We start from the raw sequence: 22,844 nt of genomic DNA on the forward strand, positions 1-22,844 counted from the left end.
TGAAGTGGTATATAAGTCTAAGTGCTACTTCTATTGCTAAATACTTGTTGGGCTTTAATCTTTCTGTGTCATGAATATTATTATTATTCCAAATGATGTTTAACATTCCCTTAGTAGCATGCTGAGTGCCAGTCAACCTGAGATGTCCATCATCTGATATTATCAATCTGGTCATGTGGTTTTCTTAATAAGCTACAGGAGTTTTTCAGGGGTGGGTCCCGGCCAGCTTTACTGCCGGTTTGCTCATGTGCACACCCTGCGTGAACATTTACAGTTCAATTAAACTTGTTTTGCGCATGCGCAGAACTTAAAACAAGATGGCAGTGCCAACGGCACCAACTAGAGAACCAGTTCAGGGGTGTGGCAGGCCTGGGTCGCTGCTGGTTCCAGTGACCCATGCCGCCGTACCACTACCAGTTCGTCCAAACCAGGCTGAACTGGTAGGAACCCACCTCTGGAGTTGTTTAAATAATGCCTTGGCCATTGTCCCTAAAAGGATCATTTGAATGCAGTACTTTCTATATCATTGTTGCCCAACCTAAGTGTCTGCTTGCTTTAGGAATGATTTTCAAACTTGGAGTGTCTCAAGTAGGTGTATATACTCTTGGCATGCATACCTGATGTTCTTTGGTCATCTTTCCCAGGAAGGTACCCTCCCCCCACCCCCATGCCATGATGAAGCTGATTAGCAGGGTTTGTTTCTGAAACATTCATGATATCTTTTAAATGTGTGTATCAGGTTAATTTTTAAAAATGAAATCAATTTATTTCAGTTCCCTTATTTCAGATGCAGTTCTTGCTTTCAGATGTTAACTTTTGATATTGGATTTGGACACACTTTTTATCCTATTGTTCTTGAGGTAAGCATTCCATATTACAATTGTCATAGGTAAATAACAGGAGATGTGAGTGGCCTGTGTGATTAGGTAAAAGGATTTTTGGAAAGAGAAAGAAAAATTACAATGCTGGGGAAGTATTTTCTGTTCACATATGTGTTTTCTCCTTCTGTTCTGATAAACGTTTCCTGATGGAAGTATGCATTTGTAGATGTTGAGGTCAATAGATTGGTTAAATGTTTGAATCAGTTAATATGTATTCTAGGTACATGAATATTTTGATTTTCAAGCTGATGAAGATTCATTTTCAGAGGACCAAAGTGTTAAAGAAATTCTTCTTAGAGATACATTTCGTATCCTGTTATCAAATCAAACGTCTTCTTCCACTTTCTTTGAAGCTATGCAGAATGTGTATCGATCAGCAAGAATTAAGGTAAGGCTTGAGGTACGGCAACATTCTGCAAACAGAAAAGTTTTTTCAATATTAAAACTGTGACTGGCTTATAATTGCCAATAGCTTTTGATATTATCAGCCATAATTTAGAATTTTCATTCTAAATCACCTAAGAGATTTTAAGTCGCTTAGACAAAATTGGCAAACAATTGCATGTCAGAATGTGAAGAGGACTAGGGATGCTGCTAGTACTACTCTATTACTAACATTTTCTTTTTGTTATATTAGTTATGCCTATATAAGTACTTTAATGAAAAACTAAATAATTGTACCAATTCCCCTCCAGATATGAATGCTATGATCAATATTTTCTTATCTAACCAAGGTTCTCCTATTATCTATTTACAGGATGACCATCTCAAGGAGAATTCTGATTATTGCCTAACATTAGAAGAAATAAATCCATTGATTAACTTTGTGAAAGGGATTCAAAATCCAGGCGAGTTTGAATTGGTATGTGACATTTGTGGTTTTATTGCGTAACAAATGTTTCTCCCAATGGGAATATTTTTCCACATACATATTTAATGTTTCTTCACCATGCCAGGATGAAAGGTATAATTTCCTATTGTTCCTCATTGCTTTTTCTTCCAGCTTTTCCCTTCTGCTGTTCCTAAAATCCATTTTTTGCTGCATGATCTTTATCGTATAGTGAACCCAGGAAAAAAGCTTAACTCCATCCTAGCTCTTCATTGGTTTCTTTCAAGTTTATTTAAACAGTTCCAAGGAATTAGCAATATAGCATCTGCAAACCTTCCAAAAAGGTAAGGTAATATTTTGATTAATTCTTTTGTTTACAACTTTGTCACATTATTTTTTGAAAGAGAGTGTTAGACAATTGTTTTTATTAATTGTCCTGATATTAATAACTGTTCACAAATTAACATTGAATCAAAATAACCTTAAGATACATGTTTTGACATCATTTTCAATAATCTCAAATATAAGGTACTTAACAGAATATGTGTCTTAATCTGTAATAAATAAGTCATGCTAAACTTTATTTCCCCATTTATGCTATGCATAAATGAGAGAGAAGTGGCGGTGGGGGGGAGGCCTACGTTTGAAAAAAATACTAAGAGGAATTAACAAAAAGAAATTCAAATAGACTTTTGTGATGTAGTTCTATAATTTTTGCAGAAATGCAATCTTTGATAAACCTCCTCCTAACACTTTATACTGCTTAGCAAATCTTAACATTTTTGGAAACATGGGTCAATAATTAGATGAGGAAACCTTAAAATTCCAAAATATCTTGGCTGGAATTCAAAATCTATTGGAAGGATATGGGAGAATTGAGAAGAAGCTGGAAAGACTAGTCTTCCTCACAGCAAAAGATGATGGGGTTGGACCCCCCAAAATTAAAGGGGAGAATGAAGATATAGAAGACAAAGATAAGACAATAGATGAATTTATTAATGGAGCAAATGTGGGTGAAAATGGAAAGGGAATGTGGAAAAGGGAATTCGACGAATCCAGATTTCAGGACACAGAAGAGAAAAAAATACTAATGATGATAGACATAAGAAGAGAAATTTTTTCAGAAGCAAGATTGACAAATAAAGACAGGTTAACTTTAGTAGCAACTGGTGGGCAAGGAGATTATCTGAGAGACCCTTCAAGCAACAAAGTGCGTAGAGAAGCCTATAAAAACCTTATAAAGGAGATAAAAAGAAGACTGACTACACAATTGGCAAGAGAGATAAGACTGTTTTGTTATTGGAAAGATACAGGTCGACAATGAAAGTTGGTAATAAAAAAATAGGTTTTTAAAATTATTGGTGATTTATAAGTAGGAATTTTGTAACCCGTAGATTGTTTTAGATTGTTATTAAATGTTTACTCGCTAACAATTAATTAACCATAAATAATAATATTGAAATGATAATGGATACATCGTAATGAAATATACATGTATTAACAATTTAGTAAAAGAAATATTGGATATAAATTGTAAATTGTGACTTGGGAAAAAGACCTATAAATGTTATTAACAAATTTTATTTAGATCTTGTAATAAAGGTGTAAGGCTTTTTTGGGGGAGGGAGGGATGATGAGAAGAAATGGGGCATAAATAGTAAATGATTTTTAGCCAATTATAATAACAACAAGGAAATGTTAATGGACATTGTTTAACAATATATACTATGGTATTGGCTAAAGTAACTTGGATATAAATTTTAGTCAGTGAGTTGGAAAAAATGGGGCGGAGGCTTAGAAACTTTATTAATTGATTTTTACTTAAAAGATGCTATAAAGGTGTAAAGTTATTGGAGGATTTTTTAAAATAGCTAATGAATGCCATTATGTGGTTGTGTCTTTAAGTATGAATGATTTGAGGTAATAGCATGTTCAAATAATTGTAGTCAAATGAGAATTGTGGTACATTGATAGTAAGATATACAAAGATTTTTGACTTAAAGTGTATAATCTAATGTGAGCTATAAGTAATGACTGTAGAAGAAATGCATGAAAGTTATCTGTAACCAATCGACACGCTTTCTACAAGATGTAATGAAGGATGATTCCTTTTTGTGTTTTTGTTCAATTAAAATAATTTTTTTCAAAAAATAAAATAAAATTAACTTTGACAAGATGATCCTAAATTGGCTACCCTTTAAAAGTATAATTCTACATTTGCACATTTATTACTGTAATAGATGGCTTTTGAGTATGAGTTGTGGAACAAGCTACCCGCAGAGATCCGGACCCTTGCCACTCTCCTGGCCTTCCGTAAAGCAACCAAGGCCTGGTTGTTCCGGCAGGCCTGGGGCTGTTGATTAATATCCAGCCCCACTTGATTGAATGGATGATAGATTAATTTTAATAACTGCATTTTTAAAATTTTATAGGTTTTTACTTTTGTTGTGAGCCGCCCAGAGTCCCAAGGGAGTGGGCAGCATACAAATCTTATTAAAGTTGAAAGTTGAAAGAGTTGAAAATTGCACTCCTAAATACCCTGTGGATGTTATAGAAATAAAATGAAGAAACTGCATTTGGCCCGGTGTCTGAATAAGAAGTTATCCAAAGCTGGAAAGAAAACCATCTGTATAAAAGAAACAAGTTATTTCAATAGATTTAATTACTCTGCCACTGTATTTTAAAAATGTCTGTATGTATTGCTTTATGCCTTCTCATATTTTGAATGTTTAATTGCTTGATTTATACTTTATATTTCATTTGTTCTCTACATTTAATGCTTGATTTATTCTCTACTTTTAATTAATCATCTATGTTTAAAAGGTAGGCATTTAAAGAGGCATTTGACAATTTAGTACAAAGTGGCATAGAATAAATCTAGAAACATTGACTTTATTCTGCAATAAACAATCTTTTTTACTATAACCATCCAAAATCAATAATTTATTCGTCAAGTCAAAACACCATAGTTACTTATTTTCCTGTTCTATAATTTTAAATATTGTATTTCATTAACTTCAGTGATGATCTTCAGAAACCTCAAATGATAAGTTAACATTTTTGATAATATGTACAGTTTATGTATATATCACAAAAATTATTAGTATGTCCAGATTCTCTGGTTGTCTAAATTGCACTCTAAATGTTTTATCTATTTATCACTTTGTTCTACTTCATTTCTTTTTTTCTTTCTGCAAATAGGTAACTCCAGTACAAATTGTAACAAAGTCTTTCTTTGTTTTTCCAGCATACAATGAATTAGTAACATATAATAGTTTTTACAATTTTTCAACAGGCAAAACCGTTCAAGAAATAAGCCTTTGATGACAGCTAAATGGTCAAATCTTGGGTGAGAACCAAAAAGTGTGTGGGGGGGGGGGAACCACCCAGAAAGAAGGCAGGAACACAAATGTCCATGTTGTCATTTGGATTAAGTCTATGAAGTAATCAGGAAACAAGCTGACTTGAAGGAATAAATGTATCTTAAAAGTTATACAAAGTTGTAGCTATAATCAATTTTCTGTTACAACAATTATAATTATTTGAATTTTTAGATAAATCCAATAAAAACCCTATTATTTGCACTGAGGAAACATTCTACTCAAACTGAGATTAGCGTCATTAAACACCGTATTAAATTATTTGAGAATGAAGATGTAAATTGCAATCTAAAGTTCATAAAAGTGTATTTACATGAGAACTAATCACCTTTTCTTAAATGCAGTAGATGATTATATATCTGGGATCAATTACTCTTTTAAAGTTAAAGTAATTCTGTAGTTCATTTTATGTATTATTATTATTAGCCCATAAGTCTCTTGTGGCATGAGAAACTCTTTTTTTGAATATAATTTAGTAGATAGATGTTTTTTAACTATGAGAAATTTTAAAATGGGAGTAAACGAGATAAATATACATACAAAACAAGCAATTTTTTATATTTTTCCATATTTCATTACTAATTTTAAACAAATGAGTATATTTCATCATTTTAAAAATCCTGAAAATCACTTGTTGTAGTCCATGACTTATGACTGATTTTTTAACAACTGTTCAAAATTACGACAGACCCAGAATAAGTGATTTATGATCTGTAAAGCATTTCTGATTGTCATAAAATATTGTGCCACTCTACTCCATGGTCACATGGCCACAGGGACGTGCAGTCACTAGAGGCAAGGGAGGCGGGGCCTCACCAGTCTCCTCAGGGAAAGGAAAGGATTTTAAATAATTTTCTTAAAATAATTAAAGCCAGGGTAGTTGCTACCAGATTTCAAGTCACAGTGGCTTGGTGTCTACTCTCAGTATTAACTAGGAGGAGGCCAGAGAACTCTTTTGCATAAGGATTTTTTCGCCTTTTAAGAGTTAAGCAAGGGTTAACAAGCGAAGAATTTATTATGCAAATGAGGCAAGTATTCTCTCGCCTCATGTAGAGGGCATTTTTAGAGGCTTTTTAGAGTTTTCTGGGAGCGACTAGCTCAGTCTGACTTCAGAGCTCTGGCTTTTCAAGAGGAAAGGGCGGGGCAGGGAAAAGCAGAGTTGAAATCGTCTCTGAAACAGCTGGAAAAGGTGCGTGTGTGGGGAGGGGGGAGGAATTCAAAAAGTTTGATTGGAAGGCAACAGGGAAGGGGGGGTATGGCAGAGGAGCTGCTTTCAAGCCTTTGGAAAATATATCCAATCCAACTTCTGTGTTTGTGTTTGAGAGTGAGTGAATGAGAGAAGGATCGAAGTTCTCTGTGTGCGTGTGTCTGTTTGAAAGAGGGGGAGGGAGGGAGAGAGGGAGGAAGGAGGGGGAGGGAGAAGAAAAAGAACGGGAAAACTTATTTTGCAAGGGGGAAAAATGCTGTCGCTTTAAATCGGAACTGAGCATGCCTGGCTGTGGAATTCTGGGAGTTGAAGTCCACAAGTCTAAAAACAGCCTCACCGGGGCTAAAGCTGAGCGCATGTCACTGCATGGCCATATTTTGGGAACTTGACAACCAGCTGTTCTTTACAACCAATTACAGTGGTTAAAGCATTATGTAGTCACATGACCATAGTTTGTAACTCCCCCCCCCAAATGCCCATTTAGATGAATTGGTTTACACTTATGACTGCAGTGTTCACTTAACCACTATTGATTCACTAAATCAGCAATCCCCAACCTTTGAGGCTTGGCCCTGTGAGGCGACAGGGGAACCAGGCCACGTGAATGGCAGGCCATTGCACATGTGTGAATACACAGCTCAACTTGCACAAGCAGCACACAACTCAACTTGTGCAAGTTTAACTGTATTGTAATGGTCAGAAGCAGCACACAATGGCCTGCTTCTTGTACATATTGAGCTGTGCACGCATATTCAGGCAGCCCTATTGTGAATAGGTCACAGCCCTGTATTGGGCTGTCGCCAAGGGGACCTCTGCACTAAATGACTACCAAAAGAATATCATCAAATAAGGTCTGGTCACATGGGTGCCTTGATTTATGACCATTACAATTTACAATAATAAATCCAATTGTAATCCTAAATTAAGGATGACCATAAACAGGATACAAAATCAGAAACAGCAATCATAGCAACAGTACAAGTCATTTAATAAAATTGTGGACTACAATAAATTCTGCCTATACTACTAGAAGTCTATTCTCATTTTAACAAACTTTTAAAAAATCATTTAAAAATGAAAAAAAAATACATTGCTGGAAGTTCTTTCTTCCATTCTTTTAACTGGATTGTGCTTGAATTTCTAATTATAAAGACATTATTTTGTTACTTAACCTTTAGGATTTCTTATTCAGAAAAAGACAACATTCAACTAAGGGTATCCTCCACAGTCAAGGAAAAAGATAAAGGTAACATTAATTTTTTGTACTCATTTAATATTATTTGCCACTAAATTAAATCCATTCAGAAGCCAAAATATATATCCAACTGGACTGTTTTGTACAGAAAATATTTCATATGTTTCAGCTCACTATAAAAACCCTTTGATATTTTTTCTATGAAGTGGAAGTCAATGTACTAGGTAGTTCATATGTTGAATGAATACATAAAACTATTTAGAAGTGTTTTTACATAGCTGGATTTATTGTGATTCTCCTGTGGCTACTTAATTTCATGAGCCAGTTGTTACATCTTTCCCTGCTAAAGGCATTGATCATTATAAGATTTGCTTTGATCATTAATGTAGCTATTAACAGAAATCTTTTAGTTATCAGGAATCTATCAATCCTACTCTACCTTTTATAGAAGGTAGAAGAAGATAGACAAAAATAAAGATAATTTCTTGAAAACAAATGGTATTTATGAAAGGCTATACATTAGCACTGATATAGTTTTATTCAGATTTTTGGACATTCCCTGACATTTTTCTCAAATGCAGATAGATGCAGTGGATGAATGACAAGCCATCCTAACTTGTGTTTCTATAATTTCTAGAACTACACATTTTAAAGCTGGCTAAAGAAATGCATTGCAGTCATGGTAAGAGAGAATCTGAATCTCACTATTATTATCATTATTTAAGATTTAATCTAACCAAGGACCTAAGAACTGTTAAGGTAATGCCTGAGTTGCTGTTGTTGTTGTTATTTCTAGTTAAAGCGTTACTACATATAACCTCAAAACAGCTCATTATGAGGCTATTCATGTTGAGAAACATTTTTAAAATCTGGGAGGGAAGACCATTAAATCTTGTGTTGGTTATTTTGCCGTATCTGGCTAATAGAAGGAATGGTGTATTAATTGAATGCAACAGTATTAGAAACATTGAGCTAAACCACTGATTTAATGTACTTAAGCATTTTTAATGGTTCCCTTTCCCTCCCTATAAAACAGATAAAGATACACTACCTCATATCAGGCAGATCATCACTAGCCCACATTTGGACTTAAATCCTAATTTTGACCCCAAAATCAAAGAATACTACACTGAGGTGCCTTTTGATCTTTTGACGATCAAGATTAGAGCAGAACCCATGAATTGTCAAGGCGAAGCTCACTTGGATGAGAGACAAGGACCAAGGTAATTGGAATGGCGGGTGATGCTCTTGGGATGTACAATACAAATCCTTAAATTCTACTTACCAGAAAAATTGCAACATGTTTATCCTTAAAAGTGCCACTATTAAGTATTATTGGGATCCCCAAGCTTTGGAAGGGCAGTTTTCCCATAGCAATGCTGATTATGACAGCATACAAAATTTCTACAAGAACCTATTGATATATATAGTTCCCTTTTAAGATGCTGTCTTGCCATTTCTTCATAGCTTTGGATGTAACACAAATGTGCATGCATGACCATTCATAAGAGAAAGAGAAATGGCCCAATTTTGGCAAATTTACAGAACTATTTGCATCCCCATGCATAAGTAAACTCTGTGCAGGCAGTTTTGTATTTCTAGCCATGAAATGAGCAGAAACCAGATTCCTGTGTTTGAATACGAATCCTAACATTTGTAGTGTTTGTGTGACTTGTTTTATCATATATAGATTAAACTTGTGCAAAGCTTCCATGAAGGTGCATGCAAAAGTAGTCTTTTGACATTGCTTCACAAGCAGCACAACCCCCTACGAAAGCACAGCAATTGTACTGTGTCACTTCTTCCTTCCAAGGCCTCATCCAAGAAATCCATTTAATGGGAGAGGCTTCTAAACTTGTGCCTGCTTTCTACAGAATAGATATAACACTTACTTCTGCTTTCCCCCACCATTAGGACAGCTACGAGGTTTCTAATAGGACAGATAACTGATGGAAATTGAAGTCCAACTGATCCTAATCCCAGCAAAGTAGCTTTTATCTACCATAGTTAAAGAAAGTGGTACAACATTCAAACTTTATGAGTACACTGGATCAATAAGGAAGGAGAAGGTTCATAATTTTATTCAGCTACAAGTAGCCCTCAAGTTATGACCACAATCAGCCCAAAATTTATGTTGTTAAGTGAAACATTTGTTATTTTGTTAAGTGAATAATGTTTGCTAAGTGAATTTTGCCCCATTTTATGACCTTTCCTGCCACCATTGTTAAGTGAATCACTGCAGTTGTTAAGTTAGTAACATGGTTGTTATGTGAATCTGCCTTTCCCGTTGACTTTGCCTGTCAGAAGGTCACAAAAGGTGATCACACAACCCCAGGACATTGCAACCATCATAAATATGAACCAGTTGTCAAGCATCTGAATTCTGATCACATGACAATAGGCATGTTGCAATGGTCATAAGTGTGAAAAATGGTCATAAGTCATTTTTTCAGTGCTAATGTAATTTTGAATGGTCACTAGGTGAACTGCTGTAAGTCAACAACTACCTGTATTTTGTCTGAATAGATAGTTGAATATGATTAAGAGGGACAGAGCCATGTTAGCTCTGTCTAAAAAAAATTCTTTAGTTTCTCCATGCTCAGCAAGGAAGTCTACAATTGAGAACCTGATTAAGCCCAGATTCCAAGTGTTTAGAAGTTTCTACTCAACTAGATGCAAGTAAAAGAACTATGTAGATACCACAACTCTATAACAGAACAATATAAGAGAACTATCTAAGAGTCCGAGAATGGTTCTGATATGTGTTTCTCTTCCTGCAGTTCATATGCCTTGCTTTTACTGATAACACATTGAGCTTGGCATAGTATTTATGCATTAAGACAATTTGGAAATCTTAGAACAGCAGCACCACAGAAAGATAATACTGTGTACCATCACAAATAATTTATTTCCTCCTTTACAGCTGTAAAAATACTTTTTGAATATTTTAGTGTTTGATAAAATGTACAGATTACTTATTTCATTAAGTCTACTGCTATTAATGTTCTATCCCCCCTTCCCCCGCATTTTCCTTCTATTCTAACAGCTCTGCACATTACCCACTTGGATTAGGTATAAACATAGTAATTATTGTGGTAACAGACAAGTCTCAATCAGTCAATGAGATTGTGAGCATCTACAAAATCATCATTTTCCGTGAAGACCGTCCAAGCTTGCCATTATTTGATGATTTCATGCTGTGTGGTTTTGTACAGGTACTTTCTAAATACAGTTAGCAAACAAATGTTTTATCCATGCACCATGTAATTTACTTATCAATGGTGAAGGAAATCAATAGTTTTGTGGGGTTTAATACCTCTTGTATTGTGTTCTTACTTGCTTCTGTTATTTTAGTCAGTCCAGATTTTCTACTCTTGCAAGATCTTGTGGAGGTGACCGTTTTCTACAAAGGTTCATGGATTCCTAATAGAGTACATGCTTTGCAATTAGAATGTCCTTGATTCACATCATAGACTCTGACAAGTACAGGTGAAAATCCAGGAAGTCAATACAAAACTAGGTATACCAATAGTTTAACTCTCAATACAGATAGGTTTTAATCATCTAATTTAACCCACTACCAAATTACAAAAATGTGTTTTTACGGCAGAACAGTAAAAGCCATTTTAAGGCACAACAGGCTGTATGTCTTAACAGAGCACACACACCGAGGGGTGTCAGAGATGTCTTACCCCAACAGTATTTGTTTCCAGAAAGTAAGTCATCTGTGTACCAAGTTTGGTTGAAATTGCTCGAGACATTCCAGAATTATGCTGGAACATACACGCACAGCAGTTTTAATATATATATAGATAGGAGTCTGCAAAAGCAGTCTGTGTTTTCTTTTTAAAAAATCTTCATAGACCGACTTTTTATGGTGACAGTATTTTTTTTTCTTTGTCCTAAAGTACATTTCTACTGCTGGCTGAATTTGCCTATGCCAGAGATCAGAGACTTCCATGGTTTCTTTTCTTTTCTTTTTAGTAACTAGACACCTGTTCTAGGAGCCAAAGGAGCAAACAGCCTGAGATCTTCTTTAGACACTTGATTAGGCACAACTGGACTTGTGCATTGGAGAGAGAAAAGGTCAAAGACAGTGGTGTGGTCTTTCTCACAGTGGGGTTTCAGTTGAAAGTCCAATCCTGGGACTCTTTTCTTTCATGTCTAATCCTGTTAAGCTAATCAAGTTTCAGTGCAAACTGATATCATGATGAAGGATACAATACAAAGAAAAAAACTGAGTAGTTTCCAGACTGCCAATAATTCTCATGTGTTTGAGTAACCCTGGATTAAGTTCAAGGCTACTCAGAAAAGTAGTATACGGTTCCAAAGCTGTGCAACTCCTAAAAGTACAAAACGATTGTTATTTCGATTTTTCTCTAATAGTATCATTAAGAGCAAGGATAAAGGTTTGAGCCATGATGGCATCTTCAGCAGCTGAAAGTTCCATTGTTTGTATTACAGCCTAAAATAAGAATAATTTTTCTGGTAACAACGAGGTTATGGATTTATGTTTGACTGATATTAGTTTGATTGTATTTAAAATGCACCTTCTAGCCCCATGATGGCGTGCCACAGATGGCATGCAGAGTCATCTCTGTGGGCACGTGAGATGTCACCCCAGGTCAGCTCCACTACAGATGTGCATGTGCCTCCCACCACCCAGCTGGTTTTGTGTGGTGGGTGGGGCGCATGTGGGAGATGTGTGTGCATTCGTGCAGGGGAGTGGGGGGGCACATGCACATGTGAGGGGGTCAGGGAGCACAAGGGGTGCACTTACATGTGTGTGGGTGGGGCACACATGGGAGGTTGTGCGTGCATCCGTGGGGCATGGGGGGGTGGGGGGTTCCCACATGCATTGCATTATGAGGTCACACGTGCTTTCGGCATGCAGCTATGAAAAGGTTAGCCATCACTGTTCTAGCCTAATAAGAAAGAAAAGATATAATTATAACTTAAGTTCAATGTCTATACAATTAAATAACATAAAAAGCAGTTCTAGAATTAACAAATTTAATAAGACTTGTCAATTCAGATCCCTTCACTATGAGAAAAATGAAATTATTTTCAACAAATTGCCCTAGAATAACTAACACTTATCCTGAATTATGTGATACGTAACAAATAAAATTACCCAATAATGAATTTCATTCATAAAATGAAATGAATAAAAAAATCCATTTTTTTCTGTAGCAGACAATCAAAATGGAACCTAGATCAAATAAAATTTGAAACCCAAGATACTTTACCACAACTTGAAAAGTCATATGTCACTATATAGAATTTATATATAAAGTGGAGAAATACACATTAGGAAAATGTATTAAAGATGTTGATCATCAGCAACATAATTCCATTTCTAGAAAATACATAGCTTTATAAGAGTAGTGGAGTGAAACTAATCAAGGAGAGAAGCAACTTAGAACTAAGGAGAAATTTTCTGACAGAACAATTAATCAGTGGAACAGAAGTTGCCTCCAGAAGTTGTGAATGCCCCAACTCTGGAAGTCTTTAAGAAGATGTTGGATATCCATTTCTCTGAAGAGGTGTAGGGTTTCTTGCCTATGCAGGGTTTGGACTAGAAGACCTCCAAGGTCCCTTCCAACTCTGTTATACTGTTCTGTTCAATGTTTAATTGATTATTTGAAGAAGAAAAGTAATTCATTGAAGATTTTCACTCCTTCCACATCATCATAATTTGTTTTTCTATTCTGCCTTTGAAATTGAGAAATTTCTTTTTTGGAGCTCAGATTGGAAATAAGGATAGTGCAATGAGACCATACAAAAGCAAAAAGGATGATTGGCTCAGCCCATTATATATTGAAGCATCAGGATTTCACAAATAGTGGTACTGATCATGTTACAAACAGGTCTGTTAAAGCCTTGATCTAGGCAGCCTGAGCCTGTTTGGGTGACAGTTTATATGACAGAACTAAGATGAAGGATGAAACTTTTCCATCTAAAAATACATGGCAACAGTCACTCACATCCTTATTACCTCTAGGCTGGATTATTAAAATGCACTTTGCATGGGGCTGCTTTGGAAGACTACCAGAAGTTGCACTGGTACAAAATGCCCCCTTCCCTTCACTGATATATAAGAAGTGCTGGGATGCTAAAACACCATGCTATTTCTCAGAAGGTTTCTAAGTTCAGTGTCCTTGTCATCAGTTATAAAGCCCTGCAGGCATAACACCTAGATAGAGTCAGAATTAGAACAGCTGGAAGGCACCTTGGAGGTCTAGTCCAGCCCCCTGTTCAAGTAGGAGACCCTATAACATTTCAGATACTTTCAGGACTGCAACTTCAAATGCAACTGCTCTGTCCAGTAAAGATAAAAGTAAAGGTTTTTTGCCGCCCGTATCGCCACTAAATAAGTCCTAATAAAGGGTCTTATTTGTGTTCAGTTGGATTCAGAGTTACTAGCCCTCCAACGTTGCTCTAGGCGTCTCTTTTGGCGCTTCATCTCCCGGAGTTCCTCGGTGAACCAAGGGGTCCTCCTGGATCCACTGCTGCGGAGAGGCTGCAAAGGCGTGATCCGGTCCAGAGCCTCAGCCGCCATGTATTCCAAGCAGCGACCAAGGACTCTGCCGGATTGTGGACAAGGGAGTCAGGTATCTCTCCAAGCGCCGTCTGAAATCCCAAAGGGTCCATCAGGCGCCTGGGGCAGAACCACCTAATCAGTTCCCCCTCCCTGCAGTGGGGGAGTAGTTTCCGAAAGTCAAGCCTCAATAGGAAGTGATCTGACCATGACAAGGGTGAGATCTCAGTGCCCTTCAATTCCAGATCATGTCTCCACTGTCCCGAGAGAAACACGAGGTCAAGCGTGTGACCCGCTGTATGAGTCAGACCCTGAATTACCTGGGTCAAGTCCATGGTTGTCATGGAAGCCATGAACTCCTGTGCTCCATCCGAGCGTTCGCCGAGAGATGGCAGGTTGAAATCCCCCAGTGCTATCAGCCTGGGGAACTCAACCGCTAGCTCAGCTACTGACTCGAGGAGCACAGGCAGGGCTGTTGTATCGCAGCTGGGAGGTAGGTACGTTCAAAACAAGCCTACTTGACCCCCTAGGTCCAACTTCACCAGAAGGGACTTACACCCGACAGTCTCCAGAGCAGGGATCCCACGAGGGACTAATGACTCTCAGATGATGGCTGCCACTCCCCCACCCCTTTCTGGTGTCGCGGTTGATGGAGCACCTGAAACCCTTCTGGACACATTTCTGAGAGGGGGACTCCTCCCTCGTGGCCCAGCCAGGTTTCGGTAATACATGCCAGGTCTGCCCCCTTGTCTAATATTAAGTCCCGGACGAGGGGGGCTTTATGAATCACAGACCTGGCATTTAGCAACAGCAACCTGAGACCAGGGCCCTGACATCTCTTGACACTCGCTCCTTGAGTTGAGCTATCAGGGCCGGAAGGAGGGATCGCTGTGACATAGCGAACCCTCCTTCCCTAGTAATGGCTAGCCCTGTAACTCCCGTCGTACCTGCCTCTCCCAAATGTGACCGGGATGCTCCGGCCCATCCCCGTCCCCGTAGACCCCTCCTCCCCTCCCGCGGCCCCTGTTCTCCCCAGCAGGCCATTCGTACCATACACTCTGGGATGAGAGGCGGATCCGGGCCCCCATCCACTTCTGCTTCTGCACTCAGTGAAACTATAGTAGCAGGGATATAATAGCAGGGATATAGTAGCTGGGATATAACAATGATTTAATCTTGACTGGTCTCATCTTGTGAACCATGGCTTACCAAATATAGCTACATAGACAGCATAGTAAGGTAAAGGCTTTAATGTAATTTAATTTAATAAAGTTCCCCAAAATATGTCTTCTCCATTTTAGCCCAAACCCCTTGAACCTTCTAAAATCTAAGCAGATTTTACAAAAGATCATTCTCTTCTCTTCTGTAATTTGAGCATTGATTTCACTGCATGTATTTCATTGTTAAATCAATCATCCTATCTGGTCAATAGTTAGATCCATATTTTCAATAATGAATGGCATGAGATAATCTGTGAAGAAGGTAAGTAGATCCCTGACAATGATCAAATTATAAAATTTCTCTATATCATCCCCTCTTTACTTAAGCCCAAACATTATGCTATTTACATCATTAAAAAAACATAGACAGGTATGATCTTTTCCAGGATATAAACCTAAATGATATTTGGTGGGGGAAATGATTACTTCAAAATAAACCATTGTTTGCAAAATATCAGTTGAAGACATCTCTCTGGACTTTCGATGAAATGTTGGGTGAGGTTCACATAAAATATAAGTCTAGATACTTGGGCCTATATGTGCAATATTGTATGTATTTCTGTAAGACTTCTAAAAAGTCTTTTCTTGCCTTTGCAAGAAAAAGTGATATTTGATCATTCGTGCAAGTATTGATTTCATTTATCCAGCCCAGCATGGCTTGTCTCTTCTCTTCTGAAATGAAGCCCTATCTGTTAATTAGAACATGCATTCACTGAAACCTTTTGAGCCTCTCCCAAGCCATCACTCTTGAACTCCATAGACAATGTGAAGCCGCTCATTCCAATTCCCCCTTGACAATACACCCAATAAAGGTGAAAGAGGATATGTCACCATATGAAGTTCCTAAGTGTTAACAGATCGTGAAAATTGGCAACAACTGTTTTGCTGAGTAGAGTCATCTGCAAGCCAAGGGTGGATAATATCCCAATGATGAGCGTTCGAGCTGTGGTCACATTTGCCTTTCATGTCACTTGGGCCTCTTGAGTAAAATTCAGGAGAGATGAAAGCTAATGCAGCTGCCTTTGTTAATCAGTATTGCCCAGCCCTTCAGACAGAGGGGCAAGGCTGATATTCCCTGAGATACACAATGCATTTTGATTAACAGTGAAAACTAGTAATGTTACTCTCTAAGCCTGTCTGGTCCATCAGTCCTAGAAATGTAATTTAGATGATTATCTTGTGTGCCCATTAAAGCTTGTAACCCGTTCCTTGGCTGTTTGAAGTTCGCTTGCTTAAACTTGCTAATAGGAACAATAGCGAGATTAGGTCAGGGTCATGAAATAAGAGAAGAGAGAAAAATGGGGAGGATGGAGGGAGAGAGATATGACAGTAGAATAATAGAAAACTTCCTACTAGCAAATCATTGGAATGATGAAAGGAAAAGATTTTACTATTTAAAAGCCGGTAATCAAAAGCACCAAGTGCACTGAATATAAAAACGGTTGTATGTAGCATTACTCCAAGATTGTTTTCCATGTGTGTAGAGCTTTCTCTAAATCTGGACTGCAAATGGGGAAGAAGTAACCCAATCCTCTCCCTCAAATTCCTTTGTCTGGAAAAATGCAGAAAGTCATGACAAGCATGTCCTTCCTCGGTGCTAAATAATATGAATAATATTAGAACAGCATTATAAACCACATTCAGTGTGAGAGAAAAATGGAATGAACTATTCTGAACTCAGTCAAATGATTTATTTGGGCTTTTCTTATCAATAATAATAAGAAAAACAAATCCTAAATGTGTTCCTTTGCAATTCAACTGAAATAAACAGGGATTTAATGAAGTATCTTCTGAAGTGGAATATTTATTTCCATTGGGCTGGCAGGTCTACTGAAGATTTTTCATTCAGTTCAGAGAATATTTGAAATGAACCTGAACCTGAAGGTAACTTATGCTCACAATGCTGCATAACAGCAGGAAACGCTTTAAATTGAGATGGAAATAAAATGGTGGTAGTACTAGCATGCCAGCTGGATCAAAAAACAATAATGCTTTCATTTATTACTCAAGATATCATGAACTTTGTAACACAGAAATCGTATTCAACAAGGATGGTAAGAAACTATCATAAAATTAAGAGACTGGCTTCACAAATTGTATTAATAACTGGTTTTCTAACCGGGTCTTCTTGTGTAAAGTTGTTCACACATAAATCTGAGTGTACTTTTCAAACCAAAATGATTCAGTTCTTAAGAATGTAATAATCAAGGCCAAACAAATCAGATTATGATTATCAAAATAGTCAAACCAACGTCTATGTGTATGTGGAAGCCTTCTCCTAGTGCTGCCATATTTATTAAGCTATGACTAGTAATGCAAACAGCCATTGATAAACCTAGGTTAGCTACTCTGAGAGGGTTTAAATCCAATTAGATTTGTCTAAATAACTTCCAACTAACATTAAAATGATTGAAATTCACTCTTGTTTTATTTTGTGCAGGTACTGGTGAAGTTGAATGCTTTGAAATCAAAATTTAAACTAGGGGTGTCAAACCAGATGTGTCAAGTGCTGCCACGCCCACCCCCGGTTTAGCGAAGGGGCGGAGTTGTGATGTGTCATATGATAAAAACGTGACGCCATGAATTTGACACCCCTGATCTAAACTCACCAATATTATAGTTATAAGGCAGAGAAGAACTGAAAATATTTTGGCCGTCCCTGTTTTGTCATTTGGGGAGAATTATTATCATAGTAAAATTTGTTTTACAATAACTATAAATTTTCTACTAATCCTTTGTGGGGTTGCGGGAGGTGGGATATACGTAGGTTAGATAAATCAACTATTACACAACAAATATTGCAGCATGGAAGTGAATAAATTGCACTTCTTTTAATAGTTGCCCCAACAAGTTATTTTTCCTTTGCAATATATTTATCACTCATTTTCATGCTTTTAAGCTATATTATCCCATCCTTTCAAGGTCTGTTGAGAGTTCCCTTGCCAAGGGAGTCACTTGCAGGGTACTTGCAATTGGATCTTCTCGTTAGTGGTCCCCTTTTATGGACAGCTGATCCTCCCTGCTGCATGTTTACAGGACTGTAAAATTTGGCTGATCAATAAGATTTTTTTGGGGGGGGGATGTTAATTTTTGAACTGCTATTAATGGAGAGCATCTATATTATAGTACCTATGTCCCCTCTTTTTTCTGTACCAGAAGTGGGGGATTGCAATGTTTTGGGGTGGGAAAGAGAGGCAAGCTACGGGATCCAGGTAACCATTACATCTCCCAATTTTTCTGAGTAGCATTTCATCTGTTGGATACTCTATTTTGTAATTACAGTAACTTTTACTATAAAATACTTAAGCCTGATATCTCCCAGATTCTGATTGGAAATGAAGGGGGCTGACAGAGAAAGCTAGTCTCTGTCCTACAGTCCCTTCATCCATTTTTTCCCTTTCCTATTATATCCCTGTGCCATGAATTCAGTGTTTAAAATATATATGCAGTGAAACACATACATATTTGTGCAAATAAATGCACCTACATCAAAAGTTCAACAATGATGCCTGTATAACTTATACTTTCTTCATTGCATCAACAGAATAGATATTTGAGATAACTGCAACCTCCTGCTTTGCACACAGTGGAAGCCACCAAAGTTGGAATGTTACCTACAAACAGCATTCCACCATTATGATTCACCATTTCTTAAATATGTTGTTTTACACAAGGATTTGAAAGAATTTCACTCTAAATCCTACACTACCCAAATTAATGTTTAGATAAATACTAGCCAGACCAAAATCTTACTGTTGCTATCCTTGGGTGTGGTATATGTGTGTATGGAATGAATGTTCATGATCACATGATCTATTTCTTTTAAAGAGTCTAGCATTACAATAACCATGCTTGACATTTTTTTAAAAAGAAATAACAAGAAGGTAAATAAATCCTTTGGGCATCTTACACATTTTAAATCCACGATTTCTGGATATAATTTGGCAGATTTCACCATATATCTTGCATTTTTATAAACTACCAACATTTGTTGCATTGGACAAATGGTAATAGAAAAATCAAGCTTAAAGCAGATTGGATCAAACCAGGGCACATTCCTCCCTAGAATGGATCCCTTTAGAGACTCAGTTGGATAATATCTCAGAATATTGTTAACCTCTCCACTATCAGCCTCTTTCTTCGTGATATTTCTGATTCATTGCAGAGCTGCTCTAATAATATTGAAATCCAAAAGCCATACTTGCATCTTTTCCCTGTATTGTTCAAAACAGGAGGCAGGGGGAAATAAGGTTGGAAGATAGAATTTTATCAATTTGTTGCAAAAGCTCTGCCTAGCATAATATTAACCCGGAGGCCACAAAGGTGTATTTGTGCCAAAATGGTTATGAATGTAAATCATGTGCTGCAGTGGTCTGCAAACATATGATTAGACAATTTTTTTCATCATTCAGTAACTTTGAGATTGGCAGATTTGTGATGGTTTACAGTCTTTGAAAGAAAGATTACTTATTCCAAAGAACAGGATAAACACGTACAGCATGAATGGGGTGGCTAAATGAAATAGTTATGTAAAAATAGTAGTATTAGGCACAATCAGCTGGGAACTTAACCATGCAAACTTGCAGACATGATCTCAAGGAATGTCTTATCATTCGATTCAATAGGAATAAAAGTGGGACAACATTCTCCTGTTTTGTCTCCTCTGGCTCTTATTTTAGTCTTAGTTGTTATCAATATACTACATAACTTTGTTGTAGGTTTCTTATTTTTACCTATATCTGCTGCATGTGAAAACTAGTGCATTGTCAAATTTTAGCTTGCATCTATCAAAAAAAAATCCCTGTGAATGAAGCTTTTGTTTTTCTAACTCAACTTGATTGAGAATTAATTTTAATGATGGTTTTGAGCTTTATTGTTGCAGAAGGCAGACTGAATTTTGTTGATATTGCTGCTTTGTGTTACGTCTGCCCATTGCTTTATAGTTTCATTCCCTGCTGTATTTTCCCAACCCCCCAAAAAAACCAATTCAAAAAGCAGGTTTAATTAATTTGCATGAGTTTAAAGAGAAAACTGTAAAATGAAAAAAAAAAATGACCATGAAGGAAAACACATTAATAAATATCCCTGGCCATTTTGTAACTAAATATATGCATTAATTTTCCATTTCACCTATGAAGTTTCATGGCAATTCTGCTTTTACACATAGCAGGTCAGTTCTACTGCGCATGCACGAGTGCCTCGCGCTGGCCAGCTGATTTTCGGGTCTCTGCTGAGAGACGCACGCCCATGTGTGGGGCTGGGTGAGAGTCGTGCGCATGCGCAGGTGGGTGGGGTGGTGGTGGTGGGAAAGCATTTATAGTCTGGCTGTTATCACTCAGAAGGTCATTTGGCAATCCTGAAAAGGTTCCACACCCGTTTGCACTCTGATTGAAGTGACCCTTACGATACAGATAAACCCTCAAGCAGACACAATGACTCTCACAGAGGTAATGACTAACCTTCGAAGTGCTAACCATCAGATGACTGCTAAGGAATATAAATCAATCAATTCCCCACCCGGTTCCACGAACTACTCAAAATTTCCGCTACTGGTTCTCCAGAACTGGTCAGAACCTGCTGAATACCACCTTGAGGCAGCACAGCAATAGCCAACAGCACTGAAACAGCCATAACTTTCCTTTATTTCATTATCTTGGTAGTCATGAGTCCTGTTATTTGTACACATTTTGTAAATTATCCATTTGGCTCAAAATGGCTGTCCTATGATGTACCATTTTGGTTCCACCACAAAAGCGCGTAGGACAAAATCGCGCTCGACAAAAGCGCGCTGTGACGTCATCACAGCGCGACGAAAAAGTTCGAAAAATGTAAAAATAAAGCGAAAACCTTACCCTAAGCCCCCCAAACCTAACCCTAAACCTAACCCTAAACCTAACTCTTAACCTAACCCTAAACCTAACCCTAAACCTAACCGTTAAAGTAACGAAAAACCTAACGCTAACCCTTAACCTAACCCTAACGCTAACGCTAATGCTCTAAAGCTAACCCTAACCCTTAACCTAACCCTAACCCTAACCCTAAACCTAACCCTTACCTTTATGTGAATCGGCTTGCTTTAATTTAATTTTTATTAATTTTTATTTGAATTTTTCGATCTTTTTCGTCGCGCTGTGATGACGTCAAAGGCGCGATTTTGTTGATCGCGCTTTTGTCGTCCGCGCTTTTGACGGGTCACGGTTTATTTTTATTATTTTAAAAGTAAAAAAAATTGAAAAATAGAGAATAAATCATGACACAACCGAAAAGCAAAGAAAGATCATTTCCATTCAAAACAGACTCTGTGGCAGAGAAGGAAATGATGGAGTGATAGGTAAATCCTAAGGAATGGGATGTAAAAAAAGTTTGCAATTTTCAGCTGTTCTATTAGCACTGATGTCTGGCAATACAGAATTCCCTGGATGTGTTGTGCAAGGAACTCCAATAAGTCTCTGGATCAAGTTGCACCTTTGGCTAAACATCAGAGAGCACTAGGATTTAAGTGACTGTGAAGTGAATAGTTATAGCCATTAATGTGAGCACAACAATCAATGCAAAGCATGGGAGAATAGATTAAAAGGATCAGAAAGACATGCAGAATAATGGGCAGGACTTCAGGAATTACTTTTTTAGATTGTTCAGCTGATCTGAGAACTTACATACCTTTATTTCTTTGCAGTCAGAACTCTTGAAGCAACAAAAAAAATTATTAAGAAATTACAATGGTTGCTGTCTGTAGGCGATACACTGGCTATCTATTGGCTGAGGCCAATCCAGTGGTGGGATTCAATTTTTTTACTTCCGGTTCTGTGGGCATGGCTTGGTGGACATGGCTTGGCTTGGTGGGTGTGGCCTGGCAGGCCTGGCAGGGGAAGGATACTGTAAAATCTCCATTTCCTCATGATCAGATGGGACTTAGGAGGCAGAGAATAGATGGGGCAGGGCTAATCAGAGGTGGTATTTACCGGTTCCCCAAACTACTCAAAATTTCTGCTACTGGTTCTCCAGAACTGGTCAGAACCTGCTGAATACAATCTCTGGGCCAATCCCTTGTGCAAAGAATATTATGCACATTATTAAATTGGAAATTGAGAAAATCATAATTTGTGGAAACTAGGAGGGAAGTATCTGGGAGGGCAGAAAATCTGGAGTCTCAAAGCATCTTTCCCAACCAAGAAAATTTATTAACATGTAGTATTTAACCTGAAGAAACATCTGATGAAGTCAGCTGAAGTTCACCACAGCATAAATTTGAATAAAATGTATTATTTCAAAAAGGTGTTACCAAACTCCTGATTTTTGGCCAGTTGTGGGTGCATTATAGTTGAAGAATGTATCGTTTATGGATGAAGCAAGGGTATAGCTGTGGGATGAAACAGGAAAAACAGCATACTAAACTCAGCAAATGCTAAACTCAGGTTTGTCATCCTTATTTACATAATATAAAGCAATAGGGTTGTTTACTTTTATTTATTACATTTTTACACTACCCAGCTTTCAGTGACTCTAGACAGTTTGTAATACATCAGTCTAATTATAACTAATACTTCTCTCTCTTTCTCTCCACCCCCTCTCTCATATTTAGATTTATTAT

General features: G+C 37.3%; 1 protein-coding gene across 1 annotated transcript in view; it reads left to right on the top strand.

Annotated features, from left to right (window-relative positions):
* The window catches only part of CPED1 (cadherin like and PC-esterase domain containing 1), a 105,783-nt gene that overhangs the window by 64,452 nt on the left and 18,487 nt on the right, over positions 1 to 22,844 (top strand). Inside the window, exons 9-17 of the mRNA XM_087723653.1 lie at positions 788 to 860; positions 1,102 to 1,269; positions 1,639 to 1,743; positions 1,885 to 2,054; positions 5,006 to 5,059; positions 7,476 to 7,543; positions 8,130 to 8,174; positions 8,529 to 8,715; positions 10,539 to 10,707. Of these exons, the coding sequence (XP_087579779.1) occupies positions 788 to 860; positions 1,102 to 1,269; positions 1,639 to 1,743; positions 1,885 to 2,054; positions 5,006 to 5,059; positions 7,476 to 7,543; positions 8,130 to 8,174; positions 8,529 to 8,715; positions 10,539 to 10,707 (1,039 nt within the window). The remainder of the gene's footprint in view (positions 1 to 787; positions 861 to 1,101; positions 1,270 to 1,638; positions 1,744 to 1,884; positions 2,055 to 5,005; positions 5,060 to 7,475; positions 7,544 to 8,129; positions 8,175 to 8,528; positions 8,716 to 10,538; positions 10,708 to 22,844) is intronic.

The sequence above is a fragment of the Thamnophis sirtalis genome, unplaced genomic scaffold (genome assembly GCF_051295495.1).
Source record: "Thamnophis sirtalis isolate CommonGarterSnake01/CBP01778 unplaced genomic scaffold, rThaSir2_p1.2 scaffold_9, whole genome shotgun sequence".
In the NCBI taxonomy this organism is placed as follows: Eukaryota; Metazoa; Chordata; class Lepidosauria; order Squamata; family Natricidae; genus Thamnophis; species Thamnophis sirtalis.